Source organism: Pseudorasbora parva, chromosome 2 (genome assembly GCF_024679245.1).
Source record: "Pseudorasbora parva isolate DD20220531a chromosome 2, ASM2467924v1, whole genome shotgun sequence".
Classification (NCBI taxonomy): Eukaryota; Metazoa; Chordata; class Actinopteri; order Cypriniformes; family Gobionidae; genus Pseudorasbora; species Pseudorasbora parva.
This window is the reverse complement of record NC_090173.1, coordinates 20,693,547-20,716,795: the sequence shown is the minus strand read 5'-3', so window position 1 is coordinate 20,716,795 and position 23,249 is coordinate 20,693,547. Positions and strand designations below refer to the sequence as shown.

Here is a 23,249-nt window from a genome sequence, read left to right as displayed (position 1 = left end):
TCACATTGTAGTATGTCGTACTTCATGTAATATTGAATAAGATCGTAAATATTAGGTTGAATGACTAAAAAACTCACTATTTACAGTCTGCCCCTTTCCAGTAAACATAATATAACGCCAAGGTAATATCTGAGCCGTAATTCATTGCTCTCTATTTGCAGCATCTACCGTCGAGAGTTTGAACTGTAGGTGAGTGACATGGCTGCTCAAGCTCGAGGTCTCGTAGCGGCGCGATGGCTCGCGGCCGCTGTCAAAACCAACCGAGTGGGACCAAATCTGCGGATATTAGATGCATCTTGGTATTTACCTAAAATGAAACGCAACCCTAGGGCCGAGTTTGAACAAACTCACATTCCCGGAGCTTCGTATTTCGACATCGACGAGTGTTGTGACAAAAGCTCCGACTTTGATCACATGCTGCCTACCGAGGGCGAGTTTGCAGACTATGTGGGTGATCTGGGAATAGGGAAAAACACTCATGTCGTCGTTTACGACGCCAGCGACTTTGGCTCGTTCTCTGCACCAAGGGTGTGGTGGATGTTTAAGGTGTTTGGGCACAGTTCCGTGTCGGTTCTGGACGGTGGGTTGAAGAACTGGTTACGGGAGGGTCATCCCGTTACCGAGCAGTATAGTAAACCATCGCGTGCCGAGTTCAAAACGTCCTTTAACAAGTCCTGGGTCAAAACTTATGAAGACGTTTTGAACAACATTAAAAGCAATGAATTTCAAGTAGTCGACGCCAGAGCCAATGGAAGATTTCGTGGGGTTGAACCAGAGCCAAGGGCAAGTAAGTATGGTTGTTAATTAGTTGTCATCTGTCACAGATCTCTCTACCCCCCCCCCCCCCCCCCCATAACAAATATCTAAACATTCTTTAATTAAGATACGGTTACTTAAATATGAAATAAATATGATACAAAAGATTGCATTCATTATTTTGAATTAAAAAATAATATTAGACCACCTCTCATAAAGAGAAGGAATCTGTCAAAACCGAAAAAATAGTTTTTATTAGGCAAATAACAAACTGACACTAAATAGTCTTTATTCACACATAATAACCAAACAAATGTAATATGTTGTATGGTGTCCTTTGGCCTTGATACAGCTTGTCTTCTTGCTGCCATTGTTTTGTACGTACTTTTCCATTTCAATTTGACTTCCAAATAGCTTCTAGTTGTTCCCAAAGACTTGCTTCTAATGAAACGTGTGTGCGCTCTATCTTTGATTCTGAAATCTGTTCAACAGGATTCAAGTCCGGACTTTGATTTTGAATTTGATTTTCTCCTAGACTTTGGAATACCCTGCCTATGCAAATTAGAAATGCTCCCATATCCATTTTTAAATCACAGTTAAAAACATTTTTTATTTGATAAGGCTTATAATTCATGATTCATCTGTCTTGAAGGTTGTTGTTGTTTTCTGTGGTTCTATTTTCTTTGTGTTTTTAATATTATTCTGTTTAATTATTTTCCTGTACACCATTATGGTCAACGGCAGTTGTTTTTAATAGTGCTATATAAATAAATTGAAATTGATTTTGCCAACTGTAACTAAAGAGCTTACACAAACTTGTGGATTAACCATTACAGAAACCTAAAAAATATTTTGGTAATCACCAATACTGTTAGTTTAGGGCCGCTAAAACCTTACTACTCCATATAAAGGTGGTGGTCTTTATATGGATTTTTACATTTTCGTAAACTACTCTTATACATCATAACACAAGGTACAATATCCAAAGATTTTATGTACCACTATATGACATCACAAAATGTATATTTTGTCTTATGTTACAGAATTTTATCTGATGAGTGGATTTAAGAAACTTAAGGCAGATGCTTTCAGTCTATGAATTCATGCATACATTAGTCAATTTCAACTATTGATAGCCTTTTCATTTCAACTATTGATAGCCTTTTAATTCTCTGCACAGTAATGCAGTATAAGCAATGTCATGCAGTGCCATACTTAATCTACAACCATTTTACATCACAATTAACTTTTGTGTGTTTATTACGAATTTCGTGACTGCATTCATATGGACTTCTAAGTTAGGTATAAAATACTCTTATAGAACATAACACAAGGTACTATAACCAAAGATTTATTTAACACATTTATTTATCAGAAATGCAAAAGTGCATTCTCTCCACATAATAATTAATAATAGGTTTTATTTATAACACTTTTCATTCCGAAAAATCCCAAAGTGCAACAATGGAAAAGGGAAAAATAATTACATTATTATTCTTTAATAATGTAATTAAAGAAATTAATTACATGTGTCTTGTATCTTAGACACAGAGCCTGGTCATATTCCTGGATCAATCAACATGCCTTTTCAAAGCTTCATGGACTCAGCATCGGGTCTAGAACGTCCTGTGGAGGAACTCACCAAGCTCTTCCAGCAGGCTGGAGTTGACATGCAGAAGACATTCTGGGTCACCTGTGGCTCAGGTGTTACAGCCTGTCACATCGCCCTCGCTGCTCACCTGTGCGGCCACCCGGGGGTCTGTCTGTACGACGGGGCGTGGGCCGAGTGGTTCGCCAAGGCTGCACCTGAACATGTGATCTCTGAGGGAAAGGGAAACAGCCATGATTAATGGTTTCCAGTACGACACCCTTTCATTGGAATTTGGAATAAAGAACTGATGACTAATGGAATCACAATTTACTTCTAATTGAGGCCTCATTTTTATACATTTATAGCCTGACAAGCCAGACCCACATCAAGATGTTTGTGGGAGATTAGATTTGCTGCTCCTAGGGTGCGTCTAGATTTACAGGCTAATACATTTATGCCTTTTCTGGGTAAAATAGCTATATAAATCAAGGAAGAGAATTCATAGCTCAGTTCAGCTGTCAGATGTTCATTATTTCAGAAAAAGCCTCTATAATGTAATCAGAAAATTTTTAATGATATTAAAAGAGTATTTTTATATAGATAATGTTTAATAGTTGTGCATTTAAAATAACAATGCACGCCAGATAGCATATTTGAGGGGAAATGAATGCTCAATTGTGCCAAATAGAATTTATTGGCAATAGAAATGTGGTTACTGTTTTCTTCTTAGTTTAAAGCTAAATATAATTAGTGTCTTACCCTGGTCTTACCCAGTTGTTCCTGTCTTTATATTTCAGATTGTATCTAATAAATGCAGTATACACAACACAAATATATGTCTTGCATGCTAGTGTTAAAAAAGGGGGGTTTTGTGATAATGCACTCACTGACAAATAATGTGAATTTAATTTACACATAAATATAAATGTAGATATCCATGGATTGTCAGATTTCTGTTTGTGTATACCCCTCGTGCCCCACTAAATGGACTCATCCATATAGTCGCCTCTAAAATTGCCTGATGGTCCTGAGAATAAAAACAAACAAGCTGCTCTCGTTCCACTGTCTTCATGACTTAACGTTGTTTTTCTATTTTTCCGACATTTTAGACAAAAGCTGGATGTCATTTTTAGTCTATTATAAGATCAGGCAAATTCATGTGGCTTTTGGAAATTCTAAAATTTCAAAATCAGACCGTTGATAGCCAAACGGTAGGCTGAGTCGCGAACACTAGTGGTCGTGGTCGCGATATCTTTTCCCTATACCTTTAGATCTTTTTACCATTTCGAGTTTTTATTTTAGTGTTCGCTAAAACCATTCACTAAAAACAGTTTTGGTTTAGCTGGAAATACATTTTAAAACACTTGTTTAAGGTAAGTGAGCGACTGTAATTTTTGACAGCTAGTGGCGTATGATGCTAATGATGATATGCGTGTTGCTGAGTGGTAGCGCTCACAGAATTGAAAGTGGTTGAACTTAAAACTTTATATAATGTATCTTTAGACATTTTATTCATAGAAGCTCGTGTATAATGTGGGATTATGTCTAGGGATGCTCTCCAACGACACGTTTGATGGGGTGTGTGTTTTCTGTCCGCAGGGTGGCGCTGTTGAGTAATGTCTGGAATTGCTTTGAGTAGACTGTCACAGGAGCGCAAAGCCTGGAGGAAAGATCATCCTTTCGTAAGGGACACACAAATACACAAGATCAAATGTGAAGAACTTTACAAATATATCTAACTCATAACTATATTTTGCACTGTGGTACTTTTGATTTTTTTCTTCTGTAGGGTTTTGTGGCTGTACCAACCAAGAACCCAGATGGCACTATGAATCTCATGAATTGGGAGTGTGCGATACCAGGAAAAAAGGGGGTTGGTTTTCTTCTCAATTTTATGGCCTCGTTTAAATTAAGTATTAGATTAAAAAAAAAATTAAGTTGAATTGGATGGCATTGCATTAAAAAATGACCAGGCTTTCAATATTTTTTTCCTAATTAAAACTTGACTCTTCTATAATTACATTGTTTACTAAGACCAATGGAAAATTAAAAGTTGCTCTTTTCTGAGTTGGGGTGTAACGGATTGCATTTGATCTGTATGGATTACGACCCACGGTTCAGCACGCACGTGACTCGCAGATTTAAACTTGCGACTGCGCTTTTTAAAAAAACTTGTGGATTAATCTTAATTGTTTAGCGATCGCAAAGTAAAAGACTTGATCAGTTTTTCTTACTGATATTGCTTCTTAAGTAATTTTTAATTTATTATTTTTATATAATGAGCGAGTATATCATGAAGATTCTTTCCAAACCGTGTTTTTGTCTAATCCTGAATCACTATGGTAGACATAAAATAAGTGTTTATATTCCCGCTGCGGATTAGCACAGTACCTGCGCGACTCGCCATAGACACCAACAGAGAGAAGTAGATCCGGCTAATGTTCTTCAGCAAGACGCATGCGGTTTTGTTTATGAAGCGCCAGAGTGCCAAAAGTTACAGCTTGCTAATGTCATTGCTCCGAGTATTGGCATGATTGCATATGTGATACTGATCTTGTACAAAAGTCCAATAGACAAGTTAAGTTAAGATAAGTTGATATTAAGTAACAACGTTTTAGCCTTAACGCTGTCTATTCGGCGAAAATCAAAGCCACACCACTGATCATGTAGCCTAGAAATCTAGACGCACCCTAGCGGCAGCAAATTTAATCTGCCCGCGAGTGTCGTCTAGCAACTCTCAATACAATTCTGAGCTGTATTCGCCTAACTCTTGTCGGGCCAATCACATCGTGTATAGAGTCGGCGGGCGGGGCCATAATGACGACGGCCGAGTTGCGCTTGCGTGCTTCTAGTAAACACAGAGGCTGGCGAACGGCGGTCTTCCGAATCAGCTTTGACCGCGACTCTGGAAGACTTGGAGTTAAGCTTTTCTCTGAGAAAAGAACAAAGAACGACACTGAAGTCATTCTTAAAAAGGGAAGATGTGTTTGGAGTTTTGCCGACCGGATACGGCGAATGTTTAATCTATCAACAAGCTCTGCTTCACCTTCATTGCTCTGGTTGGTGTAGCGCTATCCTATCATGTGCAGAGGGAGTTTGAAAGACAACCGTTTATCCCGCCTCTCGGATTGAGCCCTGTCTATGGTGAGTTTCCAGACCAAACATCTTGATGTGGGTCTGGCTTTTCAGGCTACTGATCATGCACATCTCCAAGCAAATCGATTCAAATGAACCTGCTTTTTGAACTATTGACTGAATGAATTCCCGCCACATACTGGCGGTTTTATTTTCATATTTATACTTTGCATGGACTTTTTATTTAAAATATTAAACTTTTAAAGTTTAATTTGTACATATTTCTAAATTCAAAAACTTACATGTAAAACATTCATACAGCATTATTTACACATGTAAATGTGTCTAAATCCCACTTCAGATCGAGCTTCTGTGCCACTTCTGCTGTGCAAAGATGGATCTTTTGATGCTTATCTCATTTGATTGGAAACAGTCTGATTGTGTCTAATTGTTCTAACTGAATGTATTGTTTAAATTAAAATTTTAAAAACTTTAATTTAAGAAATTGACAGATGATGCATACATTTAATAAGATTAGAAAACATTGCTCTTATAATGGTAAAAATGCCCCTGGACATTAATTTAAGGGAACACATATCGTCCTGTAATGGGAAAGTTATAATTATAATGTGTTTAATGGATTAGGAAGTGCTCCTACATTTTTGACTGTGCTCCTACATTTTTTTTATTAGGAGCACAAGTGCTCCTCAAGAAAAAAGTTAGCGTAGAGCCCTGAGATGCATATAATGTAAAGTCCACTCTGAAAGACGAGAGTCTGCTTTTTTTGTCTATTGTAAGTTCTAATTTAAATTTTTTATTATTTTAACATAGTCTAGCTAGCCTATGTTTCTAAAGTAGGTACTAGGCTATATAAATATGATGAATTGAATAAAACATTGTTTAAATGTAGTGCGTTTAAACATGATATCTATAAAAGACTGTAGATCATAGGCCTACAATGAGAATTGCAATGCTGACAAGCTATGTTCAGTAACAATTTTTGGATTAAAAAAAATTATAATAATGAATACATGTTGCGTGAAATAGGCATGTGAGGTCTACTTTCTCTGCTGAGAATGTTGACATCCTAATCTTTAAACAAAAAAAGTTATCATAACCATTTTCACGTCTCAGGTTGTTTTTCGCATGTTACAACTGAGCAATATTTGATTTAATCAGCTGATTATTTATTTTATTTTTGTTAAAACCATAACCATATTTTTAACCCCAAAAGTTCCTTGTTAACCTATAAACCATATAGGTTATGTTAACACCAAAGAGGTTTTGTTTATGGAAAGCAAATAAAAATAGTCTCCTCCCCCTTTTTTCTGATCCGAAAATTGATCCAATCCGTGACAAAACCGTGAGTTTTGTGATCCGTTACTCCACTATCGTTGGCTGTGAATCGACTCTTCTCTGACTCACCAGTTCGAATCTGCTCTCCTCGTCCCTTCTGCCCCAGACTGTTCAGCCACACTTTTTTGCCTTTCACATTTCAAAAGCTCATCTTCAGTGTATCTGATATTCCAGTTCAAATAGATTTGGTTCAGCATTTGCACCAAAGTAAATTATCTTCTGAATCGTCTCTCACAAACGTCTCCATGGTTACAAGGCGCACTCTCTGTGCAAGCAGATTGTCACGTTGGTTATGTTGACGGAAGTTTGCCTATTTCCATGTGCTGTGTAATATCATTGTGCCGCTGTGCCCATGATGGCCGCAAAGTTCTGTGATTATTACGCAGGAATGAGAAAATAGTTCCTAGTCATATCGGTCTAAAAAAATCACAACTTTTAATTTTCTGTTTTTCTTAATACATGATGTAACTATAGAAGAATGAAGTTTTAAATAGGAAAATATTGAAAGTCTTTGGTCATCATTTTTTTCAGTGCGATGCTAATGGGCTAATCCGATTCAATGATGTATGCTAAGCTATGCTAAAAGTGCTACTCCCAGACACAAGGATCAGCTGAATGAATTAAAAACCGGTAAAACTCAACTGTTTAACTCTAAGGACTTGAAAAATTAGCCTATTTTCAAAAACAAGTGGAGTGTTCCTTTAAGGTAGTTTTTATCGCCTATATGACATTCCCTACAATTAATGGGAATCCATGGTGTCTTGGACTAATTCATACATATATCATGTTTGAACTGTGAACTGTGTTAAATTACTGGAGTTTTTAAATCTGTCATGCTGTGTCCTGTAGACTCTTTGGGAGGGAGGTTTGTACAAACTGAGACTGTTATTTAAGGATGACTACCCATCTTCACCACCCAAATGTGAGTTTTCTCCTCCATGAAAGATGCTATACCCTAAAAGTTTGTATTTTAGTGCTTATTTTTTTAATCATCATCACTACACTTAACTCTTTATACTAGTGTTTTATTTCTTGAACCCTGATAATACCACTTGCATATTTTTTGTAAAGCTGTTCATTTGCACCTACAGACATTGAAAGTTGAGACACACCTGTTGTCAAGCTGCTTTGAAACAGTATGTATTGTGATAATAAACCTGACTTGTTAATTTTCTTCTCAGGCAAGTTTGAACCGCCGATCTTCCACCCAAATGTCTATCCTTCAGGTACAGTGTGTCTGTCCATACTGGAGGAAGAGAAGGATTGGAGACCAGCCATCACCATTAAACAAGTATGCAAAAATACATACCAAAAACAAAATTTGTGCAGTTATACAACTACTGTTCAAAAGTTTAAGGCTCTGTACATAAAAAAGTAATCTTTTATTTAAAAGTTACAGTAAAATGTTTAATATTATGACAGTTTAATTAAAATAGTTTTCCATATTAATTTATTTGAACTCTTTCCCTGCCGTTGACGTATGTTCTTAATTTGAGGCAATACTGCCTCACTTTTGACAAAAATTTCCGGCTTTCTGTGTTTTCACTGTTATACGGTAAGGTGCGCTTTTACACATCTTCTGAAAAAATACAGAATTTCCTGATCAAAACACAGGAAAAAGAAGCAGAAACAAGGAATAGGATATGTAAGCAGATGTATGTTTATTTGCATTTAAAGGGACACACAAAAACAGTTTTGCTCACCCTCAAAAAGGGACATTTTTAACATGCTATAAAATATGATCTGTGATGTATTTTGAGCTTAAACTTTGCATATACACTCTTGGGACATCCGAGATTTATTTTACATCTTTTAAAAAGGGGCATTATATGACTCCTTTAAATGGCATATAAATCAAAACCACTGTTACCACAGTTACTTTGAAAAAGTAATCTCATTACTGATTACTCCTTTAAAAAGTTACTTAGTTACTTTACAAATTACTTGATTTTAAAATTAACTAATTTTAACTAGTTACATTTTGCAGTTGCCGACAACACCCCGGCCGCCTCAACATAGAAATGACAACCGTTTTTGCCAACACTTTATTTGAAGTGCATTTTTGACAGTTACTTTAACAATGTATCGCGTGACATTTTAAGTTGAAATTAAAAAATATTTCCTTAAAAAAATACTCTGCCCGAGACGCAAGAAGAAAGCAAAAATATATATTTTTATTTTTTACTAAGGAAAATGACTAAAATAGTAACTCACAGTGACTTGGATAAATTACTTTAATCTGATTACTGGTTTGGAAATAGTAATGTGTAAGATTACTTGTTACTGGAAAAAAATAGTCAGATTATAGTAACGTGTTACTGGCATCACTGATCAAATCATATGAGGATTTAATGCTCAATAAACATTTACTTATTATTATTATTAGTGTTAAAAACAGGCTGCTTAAGATTTTGGGGGAAACCATGATATAGTTTTTTTTTCAGGATTCTTTGATGAATATAATTTTTTTTTGTAACATTATAAATGTCTTTACTGTCACTTTTGATCAATTTAACAAATTCTTAGTGAATAAAATCATTAATATCTTTAAAAAATATGTTAATGATTTGAAAAAACCTTTTGTATCTTATGTTGTGGCTGTAGATTTTGTTGGGCATCCAGGAACTCCTTAATGAGCCCAACATTCAGGACCCAGCGCAGGCAGAGGCATATACGACATACTGGTAAGTTCAGCCAAACAGCACTGGCTCTATTTATCATATGATTGTTTATTTTCAGCCTTTACCATGACCACATCATTGATCTTATCTCGCTCTCATTCCCCTGCAGTCAAAACAGGATGGACTACGAAAAGCGTGTGAGGGCGCAAGCTAAGAGATTCGCTCCAACATAGAGCAACAAGTGCACAATCTGAAAGCCTGTGCCGAACAAATCCAGTTCTTGTATAGCTGCCATTCTGACTCTCCAGAATCCTTCACCACTCAATAAAAATCGCAAAACAGCACTTGAGAGTTGAAATAAATAAAGATTTGTTCAAGTTGGCTTCAGAACTGAATGAGGATGGGTGCAAAACAACTCTTAAAATGAAAGCAAAGTTAATGTTGGCTGCTGATCTGTGAACAGTGTTTTACACAGTGATAGTGGAATTTTCTTTTGTTTTGTTAAGGAAACTGTTTGCAGATCAGTTGCTAAAAATCTACTTTTACACAGCAGAAATGGTAACGGTGGAGGGTTTTTGTATATATAGTATAAATATTAAAAGTTATTGACTTTTATTTACTTTTTTACCGTTTCATTACATTAATTAAATATGCGTGGCCATAATATGTGTATGAGTATGTATTATTTCAAATAAAAATAAAAAGTGGTTGCTATGAGCATTGTTATTATGTAGTTTCTATTATCAGTTTCCTTTTTCACATTTATTAGTTTTTTTTTTAAGGTAGCTGTAATTAAGTAAACAAACTGTTGTTATGGTGCTTTGCCATATTTGTGTGACTTTCATGATGACCCTAACCACTGATACTCTGTAGAAGTCAATTATTTATTAATATCGCAGGTAGCGTTTCACCCACACCAACCACAACATGACCAATCGCTGGTCGGTAGGTACCTCTTACTTATAAAAGCATTATTCAGTTTTTTTTATTTTATTTTGTATTGCCTTTGGTTTCAGGACATTTGTCCAGTCAATTTATTTGTATGAAGTAATTAAGGACTCTTTTGTCTAGCAAAATAAACTTGTAATGGCTTATGTTGCATCAAAAGTCTATTATTTGTCATATTACTAAAGTAGCCTGCATTCACTCAATATTTTACTTTGAACTTTGAATCTTGATAATTTGTCTACTTCCAAGCCTGTTTATCAAGATGAACATTTCAGTAGTAGTAACTTTGATTACCATGCTGATAATTTTATACTTATTGATAGGGAAATTTGAGGATGAACACCATCAGTCAATCAGAGAAGAGGACAAACAGCTGTAATCAGGTCTAATCTGCACCATAACACTGATCATTTTATAACGCTAAAATTGTGCTTATTGCATCATGTATATATGTATTTATGTGCTCAGGTGTGCGGAGTGTGCTGTCTGCAGGTTCCTCCGCTTAATGCTCCTCATTACTCCGATGCAGGCTCTGATAACACAGATGGCCACAGATCCTATCATATGATGGGCCACTATTTGCGTGCAAACGTCTTCTCTGGTGTGTCTCAAACACAAATACACAAACTACATCCTTTTAGTATATCACTTCAACTCACCAATAGGCATGTGCCCATATCAATTTTTCATGCTGCAATTAATTGCTGAAGCTTTTATCACGGTATACGGTATTCCCGGTATTACAATATTGAAATAAGTTCCAAAAAAATGTTGTCATAGCATAACAGCTTTAAGAATTATTTTTGTAATAACAAAAAAAGCTGAATATTTAAATAAAATAATACAATGCTATATATATATATATATATATAAAAGTCTGGAAAAAATTAAGGTCTCTTTCCAGAGCTGTAAAAGTACAATTTTCAAACATATTAAAGTGCAAAAGAATTAGGCTATAAAGAATGACAGGTAACAAATTACAATAAGGTCTTATTATGAAAGTATTGTGTGTTTGGTAATGTTAGTTAAAGGGGGGGTGAAATGCTGTTTCATGCATACTGAGCTTTTTACACTGTTAAAGACTTGGATTCCCATCCTAAACATAGACAAAGTTTCAAAAACGAATGTTGGACGTTTGATAGAGTATTTCTGTGTCAAATATACTGCGTCAAATATATGTGCGCGTGCGCGCGTGACTAGAGAGAGAGAGGAAATGCACGCCCGTAAACACTCTTTCAGCTGCAGATCCAGTCGTCCGTGAACACTTATGTCGTTATAGTCCGCACCGCGCTCCACTTTATTCCTTTGGGTGACATCAATCGACTTCAACGCTTCAGCACAGCATTCCGGGAAGGCAACGCTGCATTTGAAAAGATTTTAACGCAGAAATGACGGGGAAGCTTCACAACATCGCTTCAGTTGCGTCGCAAAGTGGATTTCCACGGTCACTGCTGTCACAGGACTTCACCAAATCATACCAAAGAAGTGAAACGAACAAAGAAACGATAAAGGTTCGGTCCTGCTTTGAAAGCAGCCAGTGAGTAAAACTGCTTCAAATGTCTATGCTGTCGGCTATAGTCGCGTGAGTAAACATCAGTAAACGACACGATCGTGTGCTTCATCATTCAAATGCGCTAAAGGTTAACGTTACTCCATTGTTGTTCTATGTATAACGTTACACTAGTCTGACGTGCAAAACCGTTTTACTTGCTACTGCTAAGGTTTAGTCGCATACAATAGTCCATAAGCCAAATCATGTCCTCATAAACTGCGAGTAAACACACACAAATGTTGACAGGTCATTAAATACAGTACATACCACAGAGACGGACGTCCTGTGTTGCTGTTTCTCCTGTTCCATTTATTTCAGCCTCCGAATTTGATTCTGGATCATATATCTATTAGCTGATATCGATAGCCATGGGTTTCTCCACGCTTGAGGACGTCACCGCTTTGCGCACTCCTCATTCGTTAGCTCCGCCCACACTATACGTCTCCAGCCACTCGTTTTTAAGACTCGGTACAGCCTATATTTCTTTTATAAATATAATAAAACTAAAGACTTTTCGGAGATATGAAGGATGCAATACTACTCTATAGGTACTCAAGATTGACATGAGATTGACTGAAACTGAGTGTTTCACCCCCCCCTTTAAGCAATACTGATCATTGTTAGTTTTATCTTAGGTCCATTAAAAAAGTTATTTTGATTTTGATTTTAATGTTATTAAACAGTAACTAAGAAATTAACATTACTTAGAATCATTAATTCTGTATTTTTCATTGTCAGTTTTGTAATAGTTAATTAACATGTTAACTAATGAAGTCGTATGTCTCAAAGTTTTACTGAACAATAACAAATAATCAAAACAATTCTAATCATTAGGGCATGTTGTAGTCCAGATTAAAACAAAAATCTTCACGTTTGAAAATAAATAGCCTATTAAGTCTTTAAGTGTTAAGTATTTGGTGCTGTGATGAAAAACGAATCGCTGTTTTTTAAAAACTTCACTGATGCGGTTGCTTTTGTTTGCTGGTTTCCGGGGTAAGCGCTGCATTCTGCAGTTCATCAGCGCCCTCTGCTGTCACTGAGCGGCACTTCAGCAGCGCGTCTCCTTCACTCGTTCATGTGCTTCTCATTTACATCTGAGCGCGAGTCCCTTTGACGCAGACTACATCAGTGTTGAGCATTTTATATGGTTGATGGGCAAAGTATTCTTGAGTGCATTATAACATTTTTAATAATTGTTAATAAATTATTATTTAAGATATTTTGAAGTGCCCACGATAACAATATCGTGCATATTCATTATCGTGATATATTGCATTACCGAAAAATCGGCACATGTCTACTCACCAACCACAATATCCAATGTCTGCCTATTGGAAATCATGTATGTGTTCTTTTTCACAGGGCCCTCAGTTGTGTGGTCATCTTTGGTTAAGGACTCGTATACTCGTCATCATTTACCAGCAATTATCCAAGATGCAGAGCACTGGCACGGCCACAAAACAGATCACCTAGGTATGCTTGAAGATTTGAATCCTGTTCGCTCATTTCTTAAATCAATAGATCTCAACCAGGGGGCCAGTGGGGTCAAAGGATGATGTAAAATTATATTAAAAGTATTAAAATGTTCAGAGGATACATGATGGTCATAAAGAGATGGACATGGTCAGAAACAATGCTCAGGTAGGACATAGTATTTAAACAATTCCCATTTGGCAATAAGGGGCCTAAAATGTTCCAAGAAAACATCACCCACACCATTACACCACCACCACCACCACAGTGGTAACAAGGCATAATGGATCCATGTTCTCATTCTGTTAACACCACATTCTGACTCTACCATCTGAATGTCAGAAATCGAGACTCATCAGACCAGGCAACATTTTTGCAGTCTTCAACTGTCCAATTTTGGTGAGCTTGTGCAAATTGTAGCCTCTCTTTCCTATTTGTAGTGGAGATGAGTGGTACCCGGTGGGGTCTTCTGCTGTTCCCCATCCGCCTCAAGGTTGTGCGTGTTGTGGCTTCACAAATGCTTTTTTCATACCTCAGTTGTAATGAGTGGTTATTTCAGTCAAAGTTGTGAAAAATTTTACCTTTTCTGGCACCAACAACCATGTCACACTCAAAATTGCTTAAATCTCCTTTCTTTCCCATTCTGACATTCAGTTTGGAGTTCAGGTCTTGACCATGGTCTTGTCTTGACCATGACCACACCCCTAAATGCATTGAAGCAACTGTCATGTGATTGTTTGATTAGATAATTGCATTAATGAGAAATTGAACAGGTGTTCCTAATAATCCTTAAGGTGAATATATATATATATATATATATATATATATATATATATATATATGAATGAATGAATGAATGATGAATGAATGGTCAGACTGGTTTGAGCTCCACTCGTAACAACAACCGAAATGTGCAGAAGAGCATCTCTTAATGCACAATTCGTCGAACCTTGAAGCAGATGGACTATAGCAAACCACAGCCTGGTCTGATGAGTCTTAATTTCTTCTGCGACATTCAGATATTATGGTCAGAATTTGGCGTAAACAACATGAAAGCATGAATCTGTCCTGCCTTATAACAACGGTTCAGGCTGGTGCTGGTATTATAGTGTGGGGGATATTTTCTTGGCTCCACAGTCTACATGAGGATTGTTGCTAATATACACTATATTGCCAAAGTATTGGGTATTGGGATATACCCCAATACTTTATATATAAAGTATTGGGACACCCCTCCAAATCATTGAATGCAGGTGTGCCAATCACGTCCAATGGCGAAAGTTGTATAAAACCAAGGACTAGGCATGCAGACAATTCTACAAACATTTGGGAAAGAATGGGTCGCTCTCAGGAGCTCAGTGACCTCAAGCGTGATACCGTGATAGATTGCCACCTGTGGTCCATTTGTGAAATTTCCTCATTACTAAATATTTCACGGTCAACTGTTAATGGTATTATAACAAAGTTAAAGTAATTGACCCTTCGGTAAGCCACGCCCTTGCATCTGGCACGTCTATTACAGTATGTATGCATCCGTGTAAGACACATCCGTGGATATAATTAGTAATTTTTTGTGAACACAGGTGAAATACCTGAGAGAACAAGACAAAAGGGACCGCAGTATGCATTTGAGGGATATATCCACGACATACTATGCATAAGATGAGAGAATAATTTAATTAAAATTGAAGCTAAAACCTATAATCCCAGCGCAATCAGCCGCCGCCTCATACATATGTTTATGCACAGCAGGGTAAGTGAAATTACAAAACTATCATATAATTATAAATGAACCTGCTTATCCATAAATCTTGTGGAATAAACACAAGACATTAGCCTGACCACTTTGCAATGATTCTCCTGATTGTATTTAGTGCGTCAGGTATACTGCTCACACTTTGTGGGTCTAATCTACGCCTTTGACCTGGCACTAGCAAGAGTCAAGAGATATTGACCTGAGTCGTACATCAAAAACCCCACAGTTACTGAAATACAGAAAGTAACTCTCTCAAACATGTTTTATTAATTTTATAAACACAGCCACTGCAAATATCTTATGATGAAGGTCCTAATTTACAAACAATTTGGCTAAAACTACAATTCAAAACTAATAAATAGAGCTACAAGACAGTCCTTTTTATAGTCTATATACTGGATCATATGTAATAATTTGCATCAATCAAAAGCCTCATGTTTTTTTAGTTCATTGGAACAAATGTAGGTGTTTTTGTTGATCCTGACGTTTAGTGGTGAATGCAGCCTCACACACTGCTTGATTCACGCCAGGCATTTCTCACCTTGGGTTTTAGGTTTGGGGAAGGAAAAGATTACCTCCTCTGTCCAAACTTTTAGGATACCAGGTATCAGATTTGCACAATCCATACGCTCAACGCTTGACAGACCTTCCATGCCTAGTTACAGTTACTAAGCCACGATTGGCCTGTGACGGTTTTCGGGTGTGGCTAAGTGAAGGGTCATTTGGGAATAACATAGCCAGACCTTCTCGTCCAACATCAGTGCCTGACCTCACAAATGCGCTTCTAGAAGAATGGTCAAAAATTCCCATAAAAACACTCCTAAACCTTGTGAAAGGTTGCAAAAGGTGCAAAGCTGCAAAGGGTGGGCCAACTTGACTGGTCTGTGGCTATGCAACCCCATATGCAATGCAAAAAACTGAGATGCACTGTGTATTCTGACACCTTTCTATCAGAACCAGCATTTACTTCCTGAGCAATTTGAGCTACAGTAGCTTTTTTGTTTAATCGGACCACACAGGCCAGCCTTCGCTCTCCATATGCAACAATGATCCTTGGCCACCCATGACCCTGTGTCCGGTTCACCACTGTTCCTTCCTTGGACCACTTTTGATAGCTACTGACCACTGCAGACTGGGAACACTCCACAAGAGCTGCAGTTTTGTACATGCTCTGACTGACCTATAGTCGACTAACATCACAATTTGGCCCTTTTCAAACTTACTCAAATCTTTACACTTGCCCATTTTTCCTGCCTCTAACACATTAACTTCTTTGAGGACAAAATGTTCACTTGCTGTCGAATATTTCCCACCCACTAACAGGTGCCTTGATGATGAGATAATCAGTGTCATTCACTTCACCTGTCAGTGGTCATAATGTTATGCCTAATCGGTGTATATCATCAGTACTAATTAATTAATTTACTTAAAGATTCAGTGTCTTAAAGATTTTTGATACAATTATATTAAATGACTGATGTCATGCTGCTTTGATTTCACCCTTGCAGGCTCACTAATAGCTGATTCAGTGGCTGAGGGCGGCCATTTTGGGTTGACTTTGTCCTTGTTTGTTCACTTCCTAATTCACTTCATTTCCACCTCAGTCAGTACTTAAGAATCAGTACTTTGCTGAAAGTTTCTTTTAGCTTCTTTATAAAAGTCTCCCACTCTTAAAGGTTAGTTAGTTAGTTAGTTAGTTAGTTAGTTAGTTAGTTAGTTAGTTAGTTAGTTAGTTAGTTAGTTAGTTAGTTAGTTCACCCAAAAATGAAATTGATGTAATTAACTTACCCTAATGTCGTTCCTCACCCGTAAGTCCTCCGTTCATCTTCAGACACAGTTTAAGATATTTTATATTTAGATTCATGATTCGGATCGCATGTCAAACTGCAAACTAATGAAGTCACGTGACATTGGCGATCCAAATCTTGAATCGATTCATAACCGTTTGAATCTTTTTTTGAAGATTGAAAACAAACAGGGAAGGGAAGAAGTCATAGTTTTTGTTATTTTTAGACCAAAATGTATTTTCGATGCTTCAAGAGATTCTAACTAACTGATGTCCCATATGGACTACTTTGATGATGTTTTTATTCTCTTTCTGGACATGGACAGTATAGTGTGCATACACTTAGTTAAACTGTGTTCTGAAGATGAACGGAGGTCTTATGGGTGTGGGACGACATTCTTTAATGACATAAATTTCATTTTTGGGTGAACTAACTCTTTAAAGACAAGTCCTATTTTGTACTATATATATAAAGAAGTATCATCATTTTGCCATATCTAAGCCACTTTTGTCTTGTTCCTTTTCCCCACCCCCCACCCCCTGCAGTGAAGTGGACAGAGCAGAATTTTCTCAACAAGCAATTGCATAAGCTGCTGAAGGAAATGGAGGTCAAGGGTGTGGCAAAACGAGCCTGATATTTTTGAAAACCGCAGCAAATTAACAATCACACCTTTAGAGAAGTGTTGTCACTGCACACACACTTTTAGCTATTCACATACACAAACATATGCAAATACAACCACAAGTGAGCCTCAGTGTTCACGCATGGACCCTCCTAATCTCACTTCAGCTGCTTTTTGTTGCACTTTCTGTGCTGTGTTTATAACATAGGTCAAATGCAGTGACAAACAACAACTGACTTTGCAGCGGGTCAGCTGATAGAAATATGTTCCAATAATAGGCATAAGTAAAATTAGGTTGACACAATTTAAAACTAGGATAAAGGACTATTTGAATACTAAATGCACATGTGATGTTACTGAGTGCTGCTGTTGATTTTTGAGATGATGTTAAATTGTTAAATGTCTTCTTCGGGTTAATTGTGTTTATACTGTATGTATTTTTTTCTGCTGTCTTGGCCAGGACTCCCTTGAAAAAGAGATTTTGAATCTCAAGTTTTAGTCAGTTGGTTTTAGTGTTTGTATTCCACTCATGAAACTTATGTTTCACAATGCTTGGCTCAGAGAATAAGAAGGAAAGGTAACTGTTGACCTTAATAAAGACTTTTCCTGCTTTAAAGGCTTTGAGAATCTTTCCTTTTACCACTGATAAGTGTTAGAAGTTAAAGTCTACATTTCCTACAGTTCTAAGGAAGGCTTTTACCTTTAAAGGTCCCATGGCATGGATTTTTTATTATTATATTATAATATTTCCTGAGGTGTACTTATATTGTTAGTATGATTTATACATCAAAAAATGTCTTTGTCACATAGTACTTTTATGGGAGTGTGCACATCAAGTTGAAGTACAACTGGCCAAAACTGCAGAATCTTGAGTTCATAGAAAGCAAGACGGTGAAAATGTAAATTCTTGTATTTTCGCTTTCTGTTGCCACAATTCGGAAAGGCACAAACGCGAACCATTTCTTCTTCACTTGTGAGCCCGATCGGATCATCACTCTAGTGACAAATCTTTTTTTTAACCGGTTCTTTTTATTGAACCGGTCGAGCCAGTTCACCAAATCGGAGTGAATCATTCTAAACGGTCCGCGTCTCTAATCAGCGCTGATCCCACAAGTTACTTTAGTTTCTCACTTTCTGACATGAGTGACAGTCCCTCCGACTAGAAATAAATGAATATCTTGAATTATATGTTGTAACTCCAACCGTTAACTGAACTGAGACATGTTTTGCTGAGAGAAATGATGAACTCACGAGCAGCCGATACTGAGCATGCGCATGTATCCTAGCGTACAGCGGTTCTCCCATCACCAGTACAAAATTGAAAACCGGACACGTTCGATACTGAAAACAGATGAGCAGAGCAATGAGATTACTCATCATACTACCGACGCTCCTCCCAACTGGACTATTTACCCTTTTCCAGCTACAATGGTTCCCACGGGAGTTCCCACGGGACTTAAGCGAGAGACTACAGCTAGCCGTCTAAAACTTTATTTAGGTGAATTTTAACAATGGCTAAGTGGCTAAATGCATCTAGTTGTCATGTAAGGGTCCTGTTCATTTTGGCAGACATTTCAATAGGGGTAACCCCGAATAGTCGAAGTTTCGATACATCGATATGTGGAGCCGGATATGACCACTGATCTCACAGTCGAAACTTATGAAACGAGGATCATACCATTTTGGCAATATAGGGGGTTGCACAATATTTTAAAGACATGGCGCTGAGCTTTTCATCCGGTGTGTGACCCCTTTACGGGCCCTGAGGCTAGGCTAGGCTCTAGGCTAGGCCCTGCGCAGCGCCTTTAAAATTCGAACACATTGTTTTCAATGAGTGTAACTTAAAGGGATACTTCACTGACTTTTCATATTAAACTATGTTATTCCCTTAACTAAAACGAGTTGATACATACCTCTCTCGTCTCAGTGCGTGCACTTAATCTCTCTGACACGCAGTGACGATCTGATAGCATTTAGCTTAGCTCCCTCAGCCCAGTTCATTCACTATGGAACCAAACAGAGATCAAGTTAGAAGTACCAAACACCTCCACGTTTCCCCTATTTAAATACAGTTACACGAGTAGTTGAACGATCAAGTATGGTGACAAAATAAAACGTGACACGTTTCTAATTGGATTAAAAAGGAGAACTATAATGTATGGCGGAATAGCACTTCTGAGAGTACTTCGGCTCGGCGCAGTAAAAAGTCCCGGCCGAAACATCTTCCCTCACATCTCCCTATTGACAGAAATGAGAGAGTGAGGGTGAGGTGTGAGGAAAGATGTTTCGGCCGGGACTTTTTACTGTACCGAGTTGTTGCTGTGTGCAGTGTGTAAAGGAAAATAAAAAAAGATTAACCACCCTGCTGACTAGTGCCCCTCCCAACCCATTTACACACATACATAGATGATTCGACTATCAGTCAACTATAGAAAGATCGACAATTCTGATTTGAATGTGTAAATCCTTAGTCAGGGACACCCCTATGTTTTAATTGCATTTTGTGTCTGTAAAATACCTTTATTGAGGAATTTACAGAACTGTTATCAATAATTTCCTCCGAGTTTGACTGTTTTTTCTATTGCTGGGGATTTTAACATTCACATATACAATGCTGAATCCAGTACAACAAAAGAGCTCATGACTGTTCTTAACACTTTTGATTTAACACAGCATGTAAATGGACCCACACACAATCCTGGACACACATTAGATTTACTTATCAGTAAGGGTCTAAACATTTCATCAATTGTTATTAAGGATGTGGCACTGTCTGATCATTTCTGTATTTTCTTTGCTATATCAATCTCTCCTGCCATTGAAGCTAGATCTGTCTCTGTAAAAAAGAGATGCTTAAATGAGAACACCAATATGCTGTTTATGAAGGCTTTTTCTCTAACACCAAGCATATCTGCAGACTCTGTTGATTTTCTACTTGACTCCTTTAACTCAAAAGTTAAGAGTGTAATTGATGATATTGCTTCTCTGAAAGTCAAGAAAAAGAGTGGCAAACAAAAGGCACCATGGAGAAACTCAACAGCAGTTCAAATAATGCAAAAAATAATGCAGAAAATCTGAACGAAAGTGGCGGAAGACAAAACTTGTAGTCCATTATAACATCTATAAAGACAGCCTTCATGCTTTCAATGTTGAACTAGGCAAAGCTAGACAGACCTTCTTTTCAAATATTATAAACAGAAACATTAACAACACATGCACTCTTTTTGCTACTGTAGACAGACTAACAAACCCCCCCGAGTCACATTCCAAGAGAAATGCTCTCAGACAGCAAATGCAGTGAGTTTGCTTCCTTCTTCTCAGAGAAAATCAAAAATATCAGAAAGGCACATCCTTGAGTCTCTGGGGTCAGACAGATCAGACCAAAACCTCAGAAAATTACTTTGTCTGATTTCGAAACGATTGACGGTAAAATCTTAGAAGACACAGAACAGCACCTTAAAACATCTACCTGCGCCCTTGACGCACTCCCCACTTCTTTTTTCGAAAGTGTGTTTAACTGTTTAGAAGCAGATCTCCTAGAAGTGGTAAACTCCTCACTTCTCTATGGGACTTTTCTAAACTCCCTTAAAACTGCAATAGTTAAGCCTCTTCTGAAAAAGAGAAATCTGGATAACTCCATATTGAGCAACTACAGACCAATCTCAAATCTCCCCTTCATTGGCAAGATCATTGAAAAATGTCTTAAACTCAAACGGATTCTTTGACAATTTTCAATCTGGTTTCCGACCGCATCACAGCACAGAGCTCATAAAGATTATAAATTATATTCGCTTAAATACTGATACAGGTAAAATATCAATTCTGGTTCTACTCGACCTCAGTGCTGCATTCGATACTGTTGACCACAACATACTTCTAGACAGGCTGGAAAACTGGGTCAGCCCCATTGACTGTGCAAATGCATTGATGAAGTTAACAACTGGATGTGCCAAAACTATCTTCAGTTAAACAAAGAAAAAACTGAAATCATTACATTTAGAAACACAGATGAAATTCTCAAGGTGAACGCATATCTTGAGGCTAAAGGTCTGATAACAAAAGTCAGGAATCTTGGAGTGATTTTGAAGTCAGACTAGCCTAGAAATCTAGCCGCACCCTAGCGGCAGCAAATTTAATCTGCCCGCAAGTGTCGTCTAGGAACTCTCAATACCCTTCTGAGCTGTATTCCTCACAATCTGGACGGCCCATTACGTTGTGTATAGAGTCGGCGGGCGGGGCCATAATGACGACGGCCGAGTTGCGTTTGCGTGCTTCTAGTAAACACAGAAACTGGCGAATGGCGGCGGTCTTTCGAATCAGCTTTGACCATGACTCTGGAAGACTTGGAGTTAAGCTTTTCTCTGTGAAAAGAACAAAGAACAGCACTGAAGTCATTCTTACAAAGGGAAGATGTGTTCGGAGTTTAGCCGACCGGATACGGTGAATGTTTAATCTATCAACAAGCTCTGTTTCACCTTCGTTGCTCTGGTTGGTGTAGCGCTATCCTATCTTGTGCAGAGGGAGTTTGAAAGACAACCGTTTATCCCGCCCCTCGGATTGAGCCCTGTCTATGGTGAGTTTCCAGACCAAACATCTTGATATGGGTCTGGCTTGTCAGGCTAGAGTCAGACCTGAGTTTCATGTCAAAGCAATAACTAAATCAGCATACTATCATCTGAAAAATATTGCAAGAATTAGATGTTTTGTTTCCAGGCAAGACTTAGAGAAACTGGTTCATGCTTTCATCACCAGTAGGGTGGACTATTGTAATGGACTTCTCACTGGCCTTCCCAAAAAGACCATTAGACAACTGCAGCTCATACAGAACGCTGCTGCCAGGATTCTGAGCAGAACCAGAAAAGATGACCATATCACACCAGTCCTCAGGTCTTTACACTGGCTTCCAGTTACATTTAGGATCGATTTTAAAGTACTACTACTTGTTTATAAATCTCTCAATGAGCTAGGACCTAAATACATTGCAGATATGCTGATTAAATACAAACACAACAGATCACATTTAGATCAGCAGGATCAAATCAGTTAGAAATACCAAGAGTTCACTCAAAGCAAGGAGAGTCTGCCTTTAGCTATTATGCAAGCCGTAGTTGGAATCAGCTTCCTGAACAGATCAGATGTGCTCCAACAGTAGCCACATTCAAATCCAGACTCAAAACACATCTGTTTAGCTGTGCATTTACTGAATGAGCTCTGAGCCACTGTATGTCTGACTGATTGCACCTTATCTATGCATCTTTTTTTAAGTTCTTTTTATAACTGTTTTAGTTTACCTTTGTTCTTTTCTTTGGTTATCATTTTATTATTTTTAATTCTCTTTACATTGTATTGAATACATACATACAGTGTATGAAATGTGCTATATAAATACAGTCCCTGACAAAAGTCTTGTCGCTTGTGTACAAATTGAACTAAAGTGCTGCTGAAATATATTTCAAATCAAGATTTTTTTTACAAGAAATGGCTCATTTTAATCCCACCAGCTTTTGTGATAATGTTTCAGTGAAAAACTAAACTTTCAAAAAGTATTCTAATATTCACAGCTTGGTAAAGCCCATTGAGTCAATTTTTGCAAAGACATAAGTGTTATCACCTTGTCACAGCTTCACCTGTGACTAATAATGGATCAATTAGGTCTCAAGTGTGTATAAAAAGATCCCCAGTACACTAGACCTTCACATCAACTGCAACTAG

The 23,249-nt window shown here is 37.5% G+C and overlaps 3 protein-coding genes across 3 annotated transcripts in view; all 3 read left to right on the top strand.

Moving 5' to 3' along the window:
* The first annotated feature begins 55 nt into the window (after positions 1–55).
* On the top strand, positions 56–3,399 carry mpst (mercaptopyruvate sulfurtransferase). Its single transcript, XM_067459362.1, has 2 exons — positions 56–787; positions 2,302–3,399. The coding sequence occupies exons 1-2, from the start codon at positions 199–201 to the stop codon at positions 2,604–2,606; spliced, it is 894 nt and encodes a 297-aa protein (XP_067315463.1). The 5' UTR covers positions 56–198; the 3' UTR covers positions 2,607–3,399.
* LOC137094096 (SUMO-conjugating enzyme UBC9-like) lies at positions 3,396–10,116 on the top strand. Its single transcript, XM_067459374.1, has 7 exons — positions 3,396–3,720; positions 3,947–4,029; positions 4,137–4,220; positions 7,628–7,700; positions 7,960–8,069; positions 9,383–9,462; positions 9,569–10,116. Exons 2-7 carry the CDS (start codon positions 3,964–3,966, stop codon positions 9,630–9,632), a joined length of 477 nt encoding a protein of 158 aa, XP_067315475.1. The 5' UTR covers positions 3,396–3,720; positions 3,947–3,963; the 3' UTR covers positions 9,633–10,116.
* Positions 10,117–10,230: 114 nt separating this feature from the next.
* Positions 10,231–23,249, top strand: part of il2rb (interleukin 2 receptor, beta) — a 36,676-nt gene continuing 23,657 nt past the window's right edge. The window contains exons 1-4 of the mRNA XM_067459350.1: positions 10,231–10,344; positions 10,671–10,730; positions 10,816–10,948; positions 13,262–13,372. The gene's annotated coding sequence lies outside the window, so the exon portion shown is untranslated. The remainder of the gene's footprint in view (positions 10,345–10,670; positions 10,731–10,815; positions 10,949–13,261; positions 13,373–23,249) is intronic.